We start from the raw sequence: 16,816 nt of genomic DNA on the forward strand, positions 1-16,816 counted from the left end.
TCCATTAATTTCCCTTTCTCTCTCTCTCTCTCTCTTTCTCTAGAAGTCAAATGAGCCCATTCCAACAGTCAGGAAATGCTGAGGCTGAGGGGGGCTGGTCTCCACACCTCTGCAAAAGCACCAGCACCAGCACCGTATAGCCCTGAACTTGGGTCTGTAAAGAGACGTGGATTGTAATGCACCAGGCTCTTGGGCTTCTTTCTCACCTGCTGTGTTCCTGCTCTGCAATTAACAAGTCAGCCAGCCGAACCCTGCTGCAGTGAGGATGGGTGGGGAGATTCAGCTCCTTCACTGTGACCCTGCTCCCATTCCACACCAGACTACAAGGGCAGGAGAAAGTGCGAGAGCAAGGAATGAGCAGCTCTCCCAGGCAAAAACAGGAGAAGTGGCATTTACACAGAATCTATAATGCAACTCCACTCTGCACCATTGGGTCCTCCCTTCCCCTACCCCCCTAGTCCTAAAGCACCCTCTGGAACTTAGTATGAGTGGCAGGAAGTCACTGAAGGATTTGAGGGAGGGAGTGACTTCACCAGGTTTGCATTTCTTTTTCATTTTTCAATGTTTGTCTATTTATTTACTTATTTAAAGTTTATATTATTTATTTTGAGAGGGACACAGAGAGTGTGAGTGGGAAAGGGGCAGAGAAAGAGGGAGAATCTCAAGCTTTAGCTGCGCTATCAGCCCATGCTGGGCTCAAATTCAGAAAACTGAGAGACCTGAGCTGAAATCAAAAGTTGGACGTCCAACCAACTGAGCCACCCAGGAGCCCCTATTTATTTATTGGGGGGGGGGCAGGGGGGGCAGAAAGAAGGGGAGAGAGAAAATCCTAAGCAGCATCCATGCTATTAGCACAGAGCCCAATGTGAGGCCTCTATCTCATGAATCGAACCATGAGATTATGACCTGAGCCAAAATCAAGAGTAGAATGCTAGCCAGGTGCCCCTGGGTTTGCATTTTAGAAAGACAACAGCATTAGGGGCACCTGGGTGGCTCAGTCAGTTAAGTGTCTGACTTCAGCTCAGGTCATGATCTCACAGTTCGTGGGTTTGAGCCCCGCATTGGGCTCTGTGCTGACAACACAGAGCCTGGAGCCTGCTTTGGACTCTGTGTCTTCCTCTCTCTCTGCCCCTCCCCTACTCATTCTCTGTCTCTCTCTCTCTCTCAAAAATAAATAAACATTAAAAAAAAAAAAGATAACAGCACCAGCAGTGTGGGGAATGGTAGGGAGGGGTGGTCAGAGAATGGGGAACTGGCTAGGAAGCCAGTCTGTGTGAGGGGCACTGATGACTTGAACAAAGACCACAGCAGTAGGACAGAAAGGAGGGGGGACCTGGTAACAAATCTGTGGCACAGGCAGGAAACTAGGGGATAGAGGGCCTCAGGAGTCTGGCAGAGGCCTTTTTGGAAAGGTGTTTCTTCTAGACAGGGAAGAAGCATCCAGGTTCAAGCAGGCCAAGAAACCTTGGCCAAGACAACTCTTGGGACCCTGCAGGTGCCAGGTCTCTGGGGACTGAGAATACCCCAGGCGCTTTTGTCATAGACAAATCCCATTACCGCTTCCCCCGCCCCCGCAGTTGGCTGGTGAGAGCTGTAGCTGATGCCTGTTCTGGCTTCCACAGAGGCCTCAATCAATACCCTCTGGCCTATATCAGAGACCAGACGGTAACCACTAAGCTGCCTCTAACTCTAGAAAACAGAGATTAGAACATCATCATGAGTAATCTTTCAGATAAGTTGTTCTGGGGTGGGGGATGGGGGGCATCTGGCAATGTCTGTAGACGCTCTGAGTTGTCACAGTCACAACGGTGGAAAGGGGTCAGCAGAGGCTGGTACCGGCATCCAGTGAGTAGAAACCAGAGATGCTCTTAAACATCCTACACTGCACAGGACAGCCCCCAACAACGAAGGATACCAGCCAAAAACATCAATGGTGTCCAGGTTGAAAAACCCTGATTTTGACGTATATTCTTCATTGTTTGTGTTTTGGGGGAAACCCTCCACACATAAGGGAATCACATGAAGCCCACCCTTCCTGTGGGACTAAATCAGACCTCCCACTGGCCAGCTTCTGCTTACTTGGTCATGACCATGTAGGGGCCACTGAAGAAAGAGAAGGTAGGCTCATCATCAGCTTGAATCACTTCCTTTTCTCCAATTACTGGAAGAGATCCCAGGTAGGCCAGCTGTGCTCCCCCTGTGAGATAAAACTGAGAGCAGAGCACAGCTTCAAATTGAGGGGAGAAAAGAGGAAAAGCAAAATGCCCTCAGAATCCTGTGCCAGCTAAAAATAATAACTGCTATTTACCAAAAGTTGCTGAATTCCCCTATGCACTGGACACTATTCTTTAATTTGTACTATCTTTAATCTGCCTAGAAACCCTGCAAGGTTGTAATATTCTTTCCCTTTTACTAGTGAGGAAACCAAGGCTCATGAAGAGAGGTCAGATGCCTGCCTGAAGTACCAGGCTGGGGCTCACAGGCCTCTTGTGCCCCCACAGAACCCAGACCTATGTGCAGCCAAGGCCAACATTCCTGCTCCCTCCTTCCCACCCAAGGCTGCCTAGGCACAACCAACAGATGCAGGGCTAGGGAAAACTGTCAGCAAACATCACCCAGACACCCAGTTACATTCCCAAATGTCTCTCTTTGATGGGCAGAACCAAGAACCCAAAAGATATTTTCCCTCAACACATTTCTCAGTTCAAAATCTCAATGCCTTAAAGGCATTCCAACAAAAAGTTATGGAGGGCAAGTCAACCACCAATAAGACCTATGGGGTCAGTGTAGCCCTCTGCTTCTCTTCAGGGAGACATGTCTGGGGCCCTCACTGGGAATTAATGAAAGGATCATTTTCTAAACTCCCCAAATCTAGCCCAATGTCATTCAAGGGAACTTTCCAGGGCTTTCTCCATTTTTCAGTAAGGACAAGAAGACTAAGAGTTATCTGTCCTGCAAAAGTAGTAAAGAAGAAACAGAACACTCTGGAGAGGATAAGGAAAAAAGAGTTGGACAGGGTTGGGGGAAGTGGGGCCAGAGTCAGGGCCAGTTGGCTCTCCAGTTGGCCCTGCAAATGCTGGGTGTCAGTGGCAACCTCTTACCTTCCCAAAGCCAAAGCTGTAGATATTTTGCGCAGAAATGACTCCAGCTTTAAGCAGTCGGTTAGGAGAGCCACTAGGGTTTCTAGAAGTATTTTTAAAAGGAAGAAAAGTAAGAATTAACCATATCCAGAGGAACTGAGCTATGAATTAACCATATCCAGAGCTATGAGAAAGTGTAGTTCATTTTGTCTTTACTACTTGACTGTTTATCATGAAACTACGTAAGAGCCAGCCTATGAGAGGGCCCTGTGATTTCCACCTCCTGGTAATCTTGCCTTTGTGGGTTTCAGATAGGGCAGACCTGTTAGGCCAACTGGGCACTGAATAAATGATGGAGTGGTTGATTTCCAAGGCTAGATCCACCAGAGCTTCTGTTCTGATCACTCTCGGATCCCTTGCTCTGAAGGAGGCCAGCTACCATGTTGTGAGGACACTCTAGCAGCCCGATGGAGAGGCCCAACACCCACTACCAATTTGCCAGCCATGTGAGTATGCCATCTTGGAACTGGATCCTCCAGTCCCAGTGAAGCCTTCAGATGATAAAGCCCTACCTGACATCTTGACTACAACTTCATAAGAAACCCTAAGCCAGATCCACGTAGCTAAGCCATTCCCTGAATTCTGACCCACAGAGATTGTGTGAGATACAAATGTTTATTGCTGTTTGAAACTGCTAAGTTTGGGTGGCTTGGGGGTGGATTCAATATGCAGCAATAGATGATGAGTTCAGATGGTCAAAGTTGGAAAGAATCAAAACATGTCTTTTTTTCTTTTAAGAACAAAACATCTTATCCAGCTTTTATTTTTATAGATGGGACAAATGGAGCCCAGAGAGGGGGAACCTGCTGGTCTGAGGTCACAGAGCAGCAGGAATGGCCAGACAGACCCTGATACTCATTCCAGCCACTGCTCTTTCCACATACCACACCCAAACCACCACCGTGGGACACTGCACACTGGGACCCCCCATGAACTGAGAGTCTGGCAAGGAATGGCTTATATTTCTTTGGCTCCCCAAGGCTGGCATGGTGCCATACATGTAGTAGGTGCTTACTTAATGCTTTCCGAATGAGTAGCTGAGGCTCAGATTGAAGGACAAAACATTCTGCTAGTGCTGGAGCCATTTTCCCTCCCTCAGCAAATGGCAAAGGAGCTGCAGGTAACAGTGTGTACTCATCCTCACCCCACATCAGCTCTGTGAGGCTCCATGTGCCCACTTTTCACGCACAGAAGCAAATTCTTTACTCTGCTTTCAGAGATACTTTTAGGCTCTATCTCATTGGCAACTTAGGCCAGGCTGTCCCTTCCTCACTTTTAGCTGCTGTGAGGTTTAAATGAGGACTCCACAGTTTGGACTGAGATAAACTGGACATCCCAATTTATACGTAATGTTCCAGTATCATTCGTGGTAGCATCCCCTTCACTCGCAAAGCAGCCCAGCATGGAGGATAAGCTATCTGGTCAACGTAATCTGAGTGGACATGCCCCCTTCTTACACCAAATTCTTAATCTCCTCTAGAAACAGAGGCTACATGCTCAGGCCTCAAATATCCAGGGGACAACAACTTTTTCCTGCCCAGGGGAACAGATTTTGAGGTGGCAGCAACGGCATGCCTCCCCAGCAGCACCAGAACAGGAGGATACCATTGACAATACTCCCCCTTCCCATCTGGGGCTTCTCAGGTATGTGAGTGGCTTTTTAAAGGGTATGAGCTCCGTTTAAGCAGAGGAACTGGCTGTTCTCCAGCAGAGACTTGGACTATAACTACAATCAGATCAACATTTCTTGCTCTTTTACCTGAATTTCTCAGGCCATGTCTATTTAAGTAAATTCAGCTGGGTGGAAGGGGGAAAACGGACTTCCGTTATCTATAACAATACAACCATCTGTTCTTCTCAGTTCAGTGCTTTTTCTTTCCCCCCAACCAGGCTCTGTGTAAACACGTACCTGTGAGGAATCTTACCGACATGGGCCTCACTCACAGATCTGAGAAGCCAGTTTTTTTTGTTTTTTTTTTTTCAACGTTTTTTATTTATTTTTGGGACAGAGAGAGACAGAGCATGAACGGGGGAGGGGCAGAGAGAGAGGGAGACACAGAATCGGAAACAGGCTCCAGGCTCTGAGCCATCACATCAGCCCAGAGCCTGACGCGGGGCTCGAACTCACGGACCGCGAGATTGTGACCTGGCTGAAGTCGGACGCTTAACCGACTGCGCCACCCAGGCGCCCCAGAAGCCAGTTCTTATCTCAAGGATTCATGTGTTTTCTTCACATTAAAAAGGGGGATGTATGTACTCCCACTCTACTTTCCATTAAGTACTGCATGGTCCAACCCCATTAAAAAAATAATGTTTCATCTAACTATAAAATAAATGCTACATCTAGATTAGTATCTGAAATTTGTTAGGTTTTTTAACACTTAACTTGGATTTTCCTTTAGGCTGGCCCTTGTACCCCCTCACCTTGTACTCAGCCCTACCATACAACAAGCAGTGAAGGGCTGGCGATGGTGAGCAAGACACACACAGGCCCTGCCCTCTTGGGGTTGTGGAACTGTATAAAATTTCTGAATGTGACAGACTCCATTTTGAAGTTCCATCTTCCTTTCCAACTAATGAACTCCTGAACTGGGCCAGAAGCAGCAATGGTTTCACAAAGCAGTTGCCCATAAAATTCAACAGAACAAATGGCATTCACGCCATAAAACTGTAGGTATGAACTTTAAGACAGAATAGTTTACTAATGCACACCAAGAATAGTTTTATTTGACGGCACCAAAAAAAACAGAGAGTAATCAAAAATAGCTCAAGGGGTGCCTGGGTGGCTCAGCTGGTTGAGCTGACTTCAGCTCAGGCCATGAACTCACTGATCATGAGTTCGAGCCCAGCGTCGGGCTCTGTGCTGACAGCTCAGAGCCTGGAGCCTGCTTTGGACCCTGTGTCTCCTTCTCTCTCTGTTGCTCCCCTACTTTCTCACTTTCTCTCTTTCTCTCTCTCTCTCTCTCTTAAAAATAAAGAAAGGTTAAAAAAAAAAAAAAAAAAAAAAAACCAGCTCAAGCAGTTACTTAGTACCAGTTAACAGGCTTTTTCCTCTTCTTTATCTAAGTTCTATAATTAGCCCCCTTCTTTCTCACAAAAAAGACTCACTTTCCCCCACTTTTCTGCTTGGTACCAGAATCTGTGCTCCCTGAATTGCAATTGTGAGACCCCAAATAAAAGGTCTTTGTGTCTTGTTCAGTTTTGCCTCCTTTTCTCAGTTAGCAGTGTTCAGTCTTATTAGAAACAGGCAAGAACATATATAAATACAATAATTACAAACTGGGATAAGTCTCTCCAAACTCTGAAGGAGGGAACTCCACACAAGGGGGAGGGCAAGGACAGGCAAGGAGGCGAGCTCAGCAGGGCCTCCAAGGTCAGATGAGGAAGTGGGAGTTTATTCTGATAGCTATGGGGAATGACCTAAAGGGTTTTTGGCAGAGACTGGCAAGAGTGGCAGGGGGGCATGGGGGGAGCAGTTAGAAGTAACTAGACCATGGGGCACCTAGGTGGCTCAGTCGGTTAAGCGGCCGACTTCGGCTCAGGTCACGATCTCGCGGTCCGTGAGTTCAAGCCCCACATCGGGCTCTGTGCTGACAGCCTGTTTCAGATTCTGTGTCTCCCTCTCTCTGTGACCCTCCCCCGTTCATGTTCTGTCTCTCTCTGTCTCAAAAATAAATAAATGCTAAAAAAAAAAAAAAATTTAAAAAAAAAAAAAAAAAAAGTAACTAGGCCTCGAGGGAATTAACTCATTTTTCCTAAGAAGCCAAAGGCACCCAGAAAGAAAACCAGGACTTGTGCAGGGAAGGACAGGACAAGGAAGCCTTCGAGGGTGTGACAAGTCTTGCAACTCTGACTACAGAAAGTGATGCCATCAGAGAAAATCAAAATGGAAAGGATTCTCTGGATACAAACCCTGAATTAATAAAGCCCTAAGAACTTTATTTTATTTTGTTTTATTTTAAGCCCTAAGAATTTCAAATAGCTAGGCAGTTGAGCATGGAGATAAACCTGAGGCCCACCTCCTGCAGCTGTGATGGGGTTAGGTGGGCTGCCCACTAGCTGGCAGCAAATCACGCCAGCTTAACACAGCCTGAGGACGCTAGGTTAAGCATTTGTATTCTTTTGTAGTCTTAGAGATAAAGGAACACTCTTTCCATGGTTTGGGAGAGGACAAAAAATCCAGTTGGCTGCTCTGCTGGGAAGGAGTTTTCTGCAGGGCTCCTCAGACCTGAAAAGTTCTTTCTTTGCTAACCACAGGGTGGTGCCCACTAGAGCCCAGAACTCATTTCCCCTGGACATTCCTGGATAGGGGCATGACAGCTGAAGGCGCTCCTCTGGGTACATTTTTAAGCGGCCACATCCTCTCCTTCAGAGCTCAGCACTTAGGGTGGGCCAGATCCTGGAGGGGACCAACATGGAGGGGACCATGGTGGCTCACGGTGCAGGACTCCTACAAGAAAGGCTGGGGTGATGCCCGCCGAATATTCCACTTGGCTCAGCTCAAGGCAGCACTCACCCCTGTATGAGGCCACCAAGCCTGGGTGGGCCACTGATGAGCCGCTGAGGGGAGTCAATCTTCTTTAGGAGGTCATAGGAGAAGCCCTGTATGATGGCCTGCATGTGCGAGGCACAGCGCTGCATGAACTCCACCATCTGCAACACAGCGTGAAGATGCTCAGTGCTGAGGCAACTAGTGGCTACCCTGGCTTTCAGTGCAACTGGAAGAGTCTGACATGAATGAGCTGAGGAGCCAGGAGCCCCTGACAGGGAAATCTCTGGAAAGGGAAGGGCTCAAGTGATTTTTTTTTTTTACAGAATGTTTCCAGAGAGGTGATTTGGCAATCATTTCCTCCAACTCCCTCCATTAACAGATGAGGAAACTGAAGCAGAAGGAGCAAAATTACTTGTCTAAGGCGAACAGCTAATGAGTTGGAGAACCAGGGGGAGGGAAGGGAGGCCTCTGCCCACCTCCCTCCTCCCTCCACATGCCAAGTATTGTGCACGCACTTTATGCTTTACATCTGTTATGTTATTTAGACCTCATTCAAACGCATCACACCTGCCAGTGTGCAGCCTCAACAGGTTATGTAATGTCAGTGGGCCTCAGTTTCCTCATCTGTTAAATGGGGATAATAACAGCATCTACATGACCGATTTATTGTGAAGATTAAATGACTTAATACTGAGCTAATTTAATTCAGAACCTCTGATGTGTAGTTAAGTGCTAGTCAAGGGTCAAAATTACAACTGTTCTCCCTCCTCAGGTGCCTGGGAGGCTCAGTCGTTTAAGCGGCCAACTTTAGCTCAGGTCATGATCTCACTCACAGTTTGTGGGTTCAAGCCCTGCATCAGGCTCTGTGCTGACAGCTCAGAGCCTGGAGGATGATTTGGATTGTGTCTCCTTATCCCTCTGTCCCTCCCCTGTCGCACATGGTCTCTCAAAAAAAAACTCTTCTTCCTTCTCACTGAATGGTTGGCCAGGAAAGAAAAGTTCACTAATCTTGCCTGAGGTTTTATAGCTGGGTAACTTGCTTCAACCCAGGCCTGTGTGTCCAGTGCCGATAGCAAGACCACTACAAGCCCTGTGCTGTCCCCAGGATCAGCCCCTGATCCCTGGGCTCCTGGCTTCCAGCCCAGTGCTCTGCCTTGGCTGTGGCTACAGAGTGGGCCCAACCTTACCACGGTGCTACGCTCCTTCCCTGCTGTCAGGGCCCAGGTCTGGGGATTTTGACCCTTCTCGTCGTGGAGTCGAAGATCACCCCCTGCATCCAGCAGTTTACTGAGGATCCACTGATTCCCTGAAAATGCTGCTGCATGAACAGGGGTGCTCCCATCAAAGCAGCGGCTAGAGGGGAAAGTAGCAGTATTAAGGTGGCGGGATTCAATGGGTGACACAAAAAGCTCTCTTTTTACAAAGGAAACCTTTGGGAGGATTATAATAATATCATTTGTGAGGCTTTGCCAACAGGAGCTTTATACACATCCTCTTTTTCCACCCTTACCTCTACCCTTCAAGGTGGTATCATTTTCCAATATACAGATAAGGAAACAAAAGGGCAAAGCTGAAATTCATACCCAAGTATGGGTCTGGTTCCAAATCTGGTATCCCTTTTCCCATTGCCCTTTGATACTGGCTGCTCTGAAACAATTTCTTCATGTATGTAGGGTCTCGAGGTCAGGCTGGTGAAGCACAAACTAACCAGACACCATCCCTCTCTTGTGAGAATGTCTCTATCTCCCAAATCCCCCAGTAGAGGCCCGCAAAACCTTGGCACCAGCAATCTGATCAAGAATCTACAGGGCCCAGGGACGCCTGGGTGGCTCAGTAGGGTTGAGCGTCCGACTTTGGCTCAGGTCATGATCTCATGATTCGTGAGTTTGAACATCGTGTCGGACTCTGTGCTTGACAGCTCAGAGCCTGGAGCCTGCTTCTGATTCTGTGTCTCCCTTTCTCTGCCCCTACTCCGCTCATACTCTCTCTCTCAAAAATAAACATTAAAAAAAAAAAGAAAATTAAAAAAAAAAAAGAATCTACAGGGCAGCTGGGTGGCTCAGTTGGTTAAGTATTGACTCTTGGTTTTGGCTTAATTCATGATCTCATGGTTTGTGAGTTCAAGCCCCACATGGGGCTCTGTGCTGAGGGTACTGAGCCTGCTTGAGATTCTCTCCATCTCTGCCCCTTCCTTGCTTGTGTTCTCTCTCTCTCAAAATAAATAAATAAACTTAACAAAAAAAGTCTGCAACTCAGGAAAACGTCACCAAAGCCAATTAACAATCTGAAGCATAAAGGGGTGGCATTTATTGTGTTCAGAATACAGTGATATGTGATATATAGCTGTGGTTTCTTAACCTGGCTGCACATTAGGACCACACAGGAAGCTTACTGTGGTTCTTGTGAAAAAGAAACACAAACAGGAGAAGGCAGAGGGAAAAGAGAAGGAGAAGAAGAAACAAAATGAAAACGGAGGAGGAAGTTGAGAAGAAAGAAAGGAGTCTGAAGGTGGTAGTTCCTGACTGGCTCAGTTAGTAGAGCATGGGACTCTTGAGGTGATGTGAATCTTGAGGTCATGAGTTCAAGCCCCACACTGGGTGTGGAGCCTACTTTAAAATTAAAAAAAAAAAAAAAAAAAGGAAAAAGAAAAAGTCTCCCTGGACGGCTTAGTCTGTAAAGCATATGATTCTTGATCTCAGGGTTGTAAGTTTGAGTCCCATGTTAGGTAGACAGATTACTTAAAAATAAAATCTTGGGGCACATAGGTGGCTCAGTCAGTTAAGTGTCTGACTCTTGATTTCAGCTCAGGTCATGATCTCACAGTTCATGGGTTCAAGCCCCACATTGGGCTTGCGTTGACAGCACTGAGACTGCTTGGGGGTCTCTCTCTCTCTCTCTCTCTCTCTCTCTCCCCATCCCTCCCCTGCTCACAGTCTCTTTCTCTCTCAAAATTAAATGAACTAAAAAAAAAAAAAAAAAACAAGAAAAAGAAAAAGAAAGAAAGACAAAGTATTTAGAAAAATAAAAAATAAAACAAAATCTTTAGGAGCGTCTGGGTGGCTCAGTTGGTTAAGCCTCCAACTCTTGATTTCGGCTTAGGTCATGATCTCACGGTTATGGCATCAAACCCCACATCAGACTCTGCGCTGAGCATGAAATCTTCTTGAGATTCTCTCTTTCTCTCCCTCTGCCCTTCTCCCCAACATGCACTCTAAATAAATAAATAAATAAATAAATAAATAAATAAATAAATAAAATCTTTAAAGAAAAAAAAGTCTCCTAGTTCCAGATCCTCAGTTCTCTTGCTCAAAGACAGCTATTGTTACAAGTTTTTATATCCTTTCAGAAATTTTCTCTGCAGGGGTGCCTGGGTGGCTTAGTCGATTAAGCAGTTAGGCCTCAACCTTGATTTTGGCTCAGCTTATGAGTAATCTCACAGGTTCGTGAGATTGAGCACTGAATGGGCCAGGCTCCATGCTGACAGTGCAGATCCTGTTGCAGATTCTGTTTCAGACCCTTTCTCTCCCTTTCTCTCTGCCCCAACCCCACTGGCACACACGCATACTCTCTCTCTCTCCAAATAAATAAACTTTAAAGAAAAATTTTTAAAAAGAAATGTTCTCTGCATATACAAGTAGGAATAAGAATATGCTATATAAACTGTTCTGCATTTAAGTTTTTTCACTTAATGTATCTTGGAGAAATTTCCATATGACAACATACAAGTCACTCCAATTCTTTTTTTTTTTTTTTTTTTTAATTTTTATTTATTTTGAGAGAGAATGAGAGTGTGAGCAAAAGCTAGGGAGGGACAGAGAGAGAGGAAGAGACAGAATCCCAAGCTGACAGAACAAAACCTGATGTGGAGCTCACACTCACAAACCATGAGATCATGACCTGAGCTGAAATCAAGAGTCAGACGCTCAACCAACTGAGCCACCCAGTTGTCCCAAGACATCTCAATTATTTTAAACAGCTGCATAGTGTTCTAATGTGTGGGTATACCATAATTTAGTTAATGAGCCATTAGGATATTTGTCAAAAATACAGATTGTCAAAGAACACACCAGACTGAGTCAGAATCTGCAAGCATGAGGCCCAGGAATGTGTGTTTTTTACAAGTTCCCCAGGTGGTGCCAACAAGGTTGGCCTGTACACACTTGAGATTTCATTGTGAACACTCTCCTGTTTCTGGGTCAGTCTCCAATGGCACACTAAACTGTAGGAACTATAATATCCTCCTAGAGGATGAAACTAGAGGCCTGCAGACTGATTTGTTAACCCAGAAGCATGTTTTATTTGGCCCACACAATGTTGTAAAAAAGAATTTAAGGGGTGCCTGGGTAGTACAGGTGGCTAAACGTCTGACTCTTGATCTTGGCTCAGGTCATGTTCTCATGGTTCATGAGTTCAAGCCCTGCATCAGGCTGTGCACTGATGGCACAGAGCCTCTTTGGGATTCTGTCTCTCCTCCTCTCTGCTCCTCCCCAGCTTGTGTTCACTCTCTCAATGTAAATAAATAAACTTTAAAAAAATTAATAAATAATAAAAAGGAATTTAAAACAACAGACAATATTTACATTTTATTTATTTTTGAGAGACAGAGCACAAGTAGGGGAGGGGCAGAGAGACAGGGAGACACAGAATCCCAAGCAGGCTCCAGGCTCTGAGCTGTCAGCACAGAGCCGGATGCAGGGCTCGAACTCACACTGTGAGATCATGACCTGAGCCAAGGTTGGATTGAGCCACCCAGGTGCCCTAACAACAGACAATATTTAATACTGGGAGACTTCACATTAAAAACTGGAATTTTCAGCCACTTGGAAATTTGGAAGATCTGGTCTCCCTGGCTCCCTTTCCTGCCCAGCAACAAATTCCTAACCCTTCTTAGAGTCTGTACTCATTGACTCCACTTGGTCCCACAGGCATCTGACCCTGGGCATTCAGTAGGCTCCAGCCACCACAGCATTTCCTTTGAGTACTTAAGAATACAACTTCCCCCCAGAAATTTCCCTTCACCTTGATCAGAAGATCAGAAGAAGATAAATGTGAAAATGGTCCTATCACAAAATACAAACCCATGTGGTTTGCCTTCCTCCCTTTGACAACATCCTTTCCTACCTCCCCCTGGTACTATGGGGACTTCTAAAAAAGGAAAGTCAAACTGAGTTCTTAAGGCCTGGGCTCCTGGTCTCATCTCTATCATTAGTGCACCATTATGGGCCAGTCACTTAAATTTTCTGGGCCTCAGTTCCCTAAACTGGAATATTAAATGTTTGAATGATTTGATCTTTAAAGAGCCCAACTCTAAGCCTGCACAAAACAGATGTAATTGAAGATGACTGGAAAATACTGCATTTTTGCTGAGAACTCCAGGGATTCCCCACTGTGGCCTCCTACAATGCTCTTACCTACAAACAGGTGAGACAGCCTTTCCTTTCTGAGTTTTGAAATTATTATTTTTTATTTTTTTTAACATTTACTCATTTTTGAGAGAGAGACAGAGAGACAGAGAGACAGAGAGACAGAGACAGAGCATGAGCATGAGCAAGGGAGAGGCAGAGAGAGAGAAAGAGAGAGGAAGAATCAGAACCTGAAGCAGGCTCCAGGCTCTGAGCTGTCAGCACAAAGCCCCACACAGGGCTTGAACTCATGGACTGCGAGATCACGAACTGAGCCTAATCAGACACTTAACAGACTGAGCCACTCAGGCTTTGAAATTAAACCCTGAGCCCCTGAGCTTTGAAATTAAACATTAATACAGGACAGGAAAGTGTATGTGAGTCTAGAAGGAAACAGCAAAGTGTTCACTGTATTAAGTTATATCTGGGTTATACAAACAAGCTTCCAAGTTTTCTCCCACTAAGCAAGCAATCTTATAACAAAAAACAAAACCTCCCCCCCCAAATCTTCTGACATCAATAATTTTTTTAAATGTTTATTTATTTTTGAGAAAGAAAGAGATCATGGGTGGAGGAGAGAACAAGGGAGACAGAATCTGAAGCAGGCTCCTGGCTCTGAGCTGTCAGCACAGAGCCCTATGCGGGGCTTGAACCCATGAAACATGAGATCGTGACCTGAGCCGAAGTCGGACACTCAACCGACTGAGCCACCCAGGCGCCCCTGACATCAATACTTTTTAAAGTACATTAAACAGGGCCTCCTCATGTGAGATGGGAATGCTATTTTATGACTTTTATTATTGTATTCTGGAATTCCTGTGAAAATCAGCCAGAATCAAGTAAGTATTCAAAATCTGTTTCTGGTTCTGTCCAATAGGAACTGTAAAAATACCTACTGTCCCCTCCCTCTTGAGAAGGTGGTTGTAAAGATCAAGTGAGCTGGTGCCTGGGAAAGCCCTGGGAAAAGCAAAAGTGCTACACAGAGAAGAGATGTTCAAGCGTAGCTTATTGATTACATTACACTGCTGTACCATATTATAAGTTGGGCCAACGATTAAACTCAGATTCTTTTAGGGGCGCCTGGGTGGCGCAGTCGGTTAAGCGTCCGACTTCAGCCAGGTCACGATCTCGCGGTCCGTGAGTTCGAGCCCCACGTCAGGCTCTGGGCTGATGGCTCGGAGCCTGGAGCCTGTTTCCAATTCTGTGTCTCCCTCTCTCTCTGCCCCTCCCCCGTTCATGCTCTGTCTCTCTCTGTCCCAAAAATAAATAAAAAAAACGTTGAAAAAAAAAAAATTTAAACTCAGATTCTTTTAGACCACAATTACAAGTCATCCTGAGAAACTGATGCCAAGTATATTAAAGAAGAACTTGGTTGGTGGGTATATTAAACTGCTTAAGTGAATCATACAAATTGTAACCTGGGGTGGAAATATGGCAATTGTGCTGTTAATAACTAATTAATTAAGATCCAATTATTTCACTGGGCCTAGTAAAACTGCTTAGAAAGCTTTTTATTAGCAGTTAAAAGTATGTCTCAACATAGCTAATACAACTATTTTTCGCTGATATAAATTAGTAAGACTCTTTTAATATCTTCCCAAATAATTTCATAAATGCCCCAACTCATTTTAAAAACATACTACTGGGCCACCTGAGTGGCTCAGTTGGTTAAGCTAAGGACATGATCTCACGTTCAAGCCCTCACATTGGGCTCTGTGCTGACAGCTCAGAGCCTGGAGCCTGCTTCAGATTCCGTGTTTCCTACACTCTCTGCCCCTCCCTCACTCACTCACTCCCTCTCTCTCAAAAATAAAATAAACATTAAAAAAATTTTTGGAGGGGGGTTGCCTGGATGGCCCAGTCGGTTAAGCGTTGAACTTCGGCTCAGGTCATGATCTCATGGTTCGTGAGTTCGAGCCCCACATCAGGCTCTGTTCTGCTGATGGCTCAGAGCCTGAAGCCTGCTTTGGTTTCTGTGTCTCCCTCTCTCTACTCTTTCCCTGCTCGCTCTCTCTCTCTCAAAAAATAATCATTAAAAAAAATTTTTAAATAAAAGCATACTACTCATTTTCTTTTTTTTTTTTTTTAATTTTTTTTTTTCAACGTTTTTTATTTATTTTTGGGACAGAGAGAGACAGAGCATGAACGGGGGAGGGGCAGAGAGAGAGGGAGACACAGAATCGGAAACAGGCTCCAGGCTCCGAGCCATCAGCCCAGAGCCTGACGCGGGGCTCGAACTCACGGACCGCGAGATCGTGACCTGGCTGAAGCCGGACGCTTAACCGACTGCGCCACCCAGGCGCCCCTACATACTACTCATTTTCTAGACAGCGATGTTATTGTACTTACTGATTTGGATCTGATCCATAATCCACCAGAACATCAACTACCTTCGTAAGGCCTAGTAATGCCGCAACAAAAAGTGCAGTCTGGCCCAGGGAGTTAACTGCATCAACATAAATTCCTGCAAAACAAATGCAAGGGTCAATACAAACATCACGAAATCTCCTAAAACTAGAGAAGTTCCTACCAGGAGAAAATTTTAATTCCCTTACACAGCATTTTTATGTTTTACTACTGTAAGCTTTTTTTCAAACATAAAAAATCACAAATTAGCTAAAGGCAACCAGCATTCCATTCATCAAAAATACTACTTACAGAAGGTTGTATGAAAGCATCCCACCCCAGCACTCTAAAAGCCCAATTAAAATTATTTCCAGGTTATGGAGCACCTGGGTGGTGCCCAAATAATTTGAGCATCTGACTCTTGTGGAGCCTACTTCAGATTCTCTCCGTAGCCTCCCAGTCTCCCGCACCTGTGCTCTCCCTTTCTTACTAAGAGACGGGTTTAAGTTACTATCAGCTCCCAGTCTCCCGCACCTGTGCTTTCCCTTTCTTACTAAGAAATGGGGGTTTAAGTTACTATCAAGTCCCGTGACTGACAACCTAGTTGGTTCAAAAACACACAAACCAGCGCTAAACCCTACAAAACTAGCTTCACACTCAAGAAAAGTCAAAGAAAAAAAAAAAAAAAACCCAAGCGAAAAAACACCAGCTAATAGAAAATAAACACAACCACTAAAAAGTACGTACCAAAACACAACACTACAAACTATGCCCAAACCGACTAAGCTCTTAAAACACAACAGCCCCAAACGTCCCAGAGCCTTAACTTGCCATAAAAGCCTCCTAACCTATAGCGATTGAAAGAAAACAAAACCACTCAGACTGTGCTCTCTCCCTCTTACTCTCCCAAAAGGAGAGAAAGAACGATCATCAATAGCAATCAGCAACTGTAACGACAGCACCAAAAGCCAGCTTCACGCTCAGGAGAGAACACTTCACTTCCTCCTCGTGGTTTCGGGTACTCTACACATTCAGAGAAACTTCTCTAGTAACAAACTATAGAAATGATCCCTGAAAGTATAGTCTTAACGATAAGCAACCCAATTTTCCAGAGTGAAAGAAACCCACCTACATTACACTGATGGTGAAGTTTTTTTTCTTTATTTAAACGTCAATAATTTTTCAGGTGTACACTGGTATGTGTTTACCAAAGAATTATTCATTACCAAAGTTCGACAAAGCGTTTTTAAATAAACTGCATTTCAGAAGACATTTCAAGTCATCACTTTGATTACCATACATTTGATAAGCAGCCAATCACACGCCATTTTTTTGCAACCTCCACCCCCGTTGCCGCAGCGTCAGGTTTAAGTGAATGATGACGACTACAAAGCGCGCCGGAAGTCCAGGATGCGCCTCAGTTTAGACCAACCGTG

General features: G+C 45.2%; 1 protein-coding gene and 1 non-coding gene across 8 annotated transcripts in view; both read right to left on the minus strand.

Moving 5' to 3' along the window:
• The window catches only part of TEX14 (testis expressed 14, intercellular bridge forming factor), a 122,159-nt gene that overhangs the window by 49,465 nt on the left and 55,878 nt on the right, over positions 1-16,816 (minus strand). For 6 of the 7 annotated variants that reach the window (XM_049637764.1, XM_049637761.1, XM_049637758.1 and 3 more), the window contains exons 3-8: positions 15,384-15,498; positions 8,820-8,985; positions 7,657-7,793; positions 3,102-3,183; positions 2,080-2,210; positions 207-320 (exon numbers count right to left, since the gene is read on the minus strand). In XM_049637764.1, the coding sequence (XP_049493721.1) occupies positions 207-320; positions 2,080-2,210; positions 3,102-3,183; positions 7,657-7,793; positions 8,820-8,985; positions 15,384-15,498 (745 nt within the window). The remainder of the gene's footprint in view (positions 1-206; positions 321-2,079; positions 2,211-3,101; positions 3,184-7,656; positions 7,794-8,819; positions 8,986-15,383; positions 15,499-16,816) is intronic. The other variant, XM_049637762.1, reaches the window with a different exon arrangement.
• Positions 16,253-16,467, minus strand: LOC125927763 (small nucleolar RNA U3). Its single transcript, XR_007459442.1, has one exon. It is a non-coding gene; the product is annotated as a small nucleolar RNA U3 (small nucleolar RNA).

This window comes from Panthera uncia, chromosome E1, assembly GCF_023721935.1.
Source record: "Panthera uncia isolate 11264 chromosome E1, Puncia_PCG_1.0, whole genome shotgun sequence".
In the NCBI taxonomy this organism is placed as follows: domain Eukaryota; kingdom Metazoa; phylum Chordata; class Mammalia; order Carnivora; family Felidae; genus Panthera; species Panthera uncia.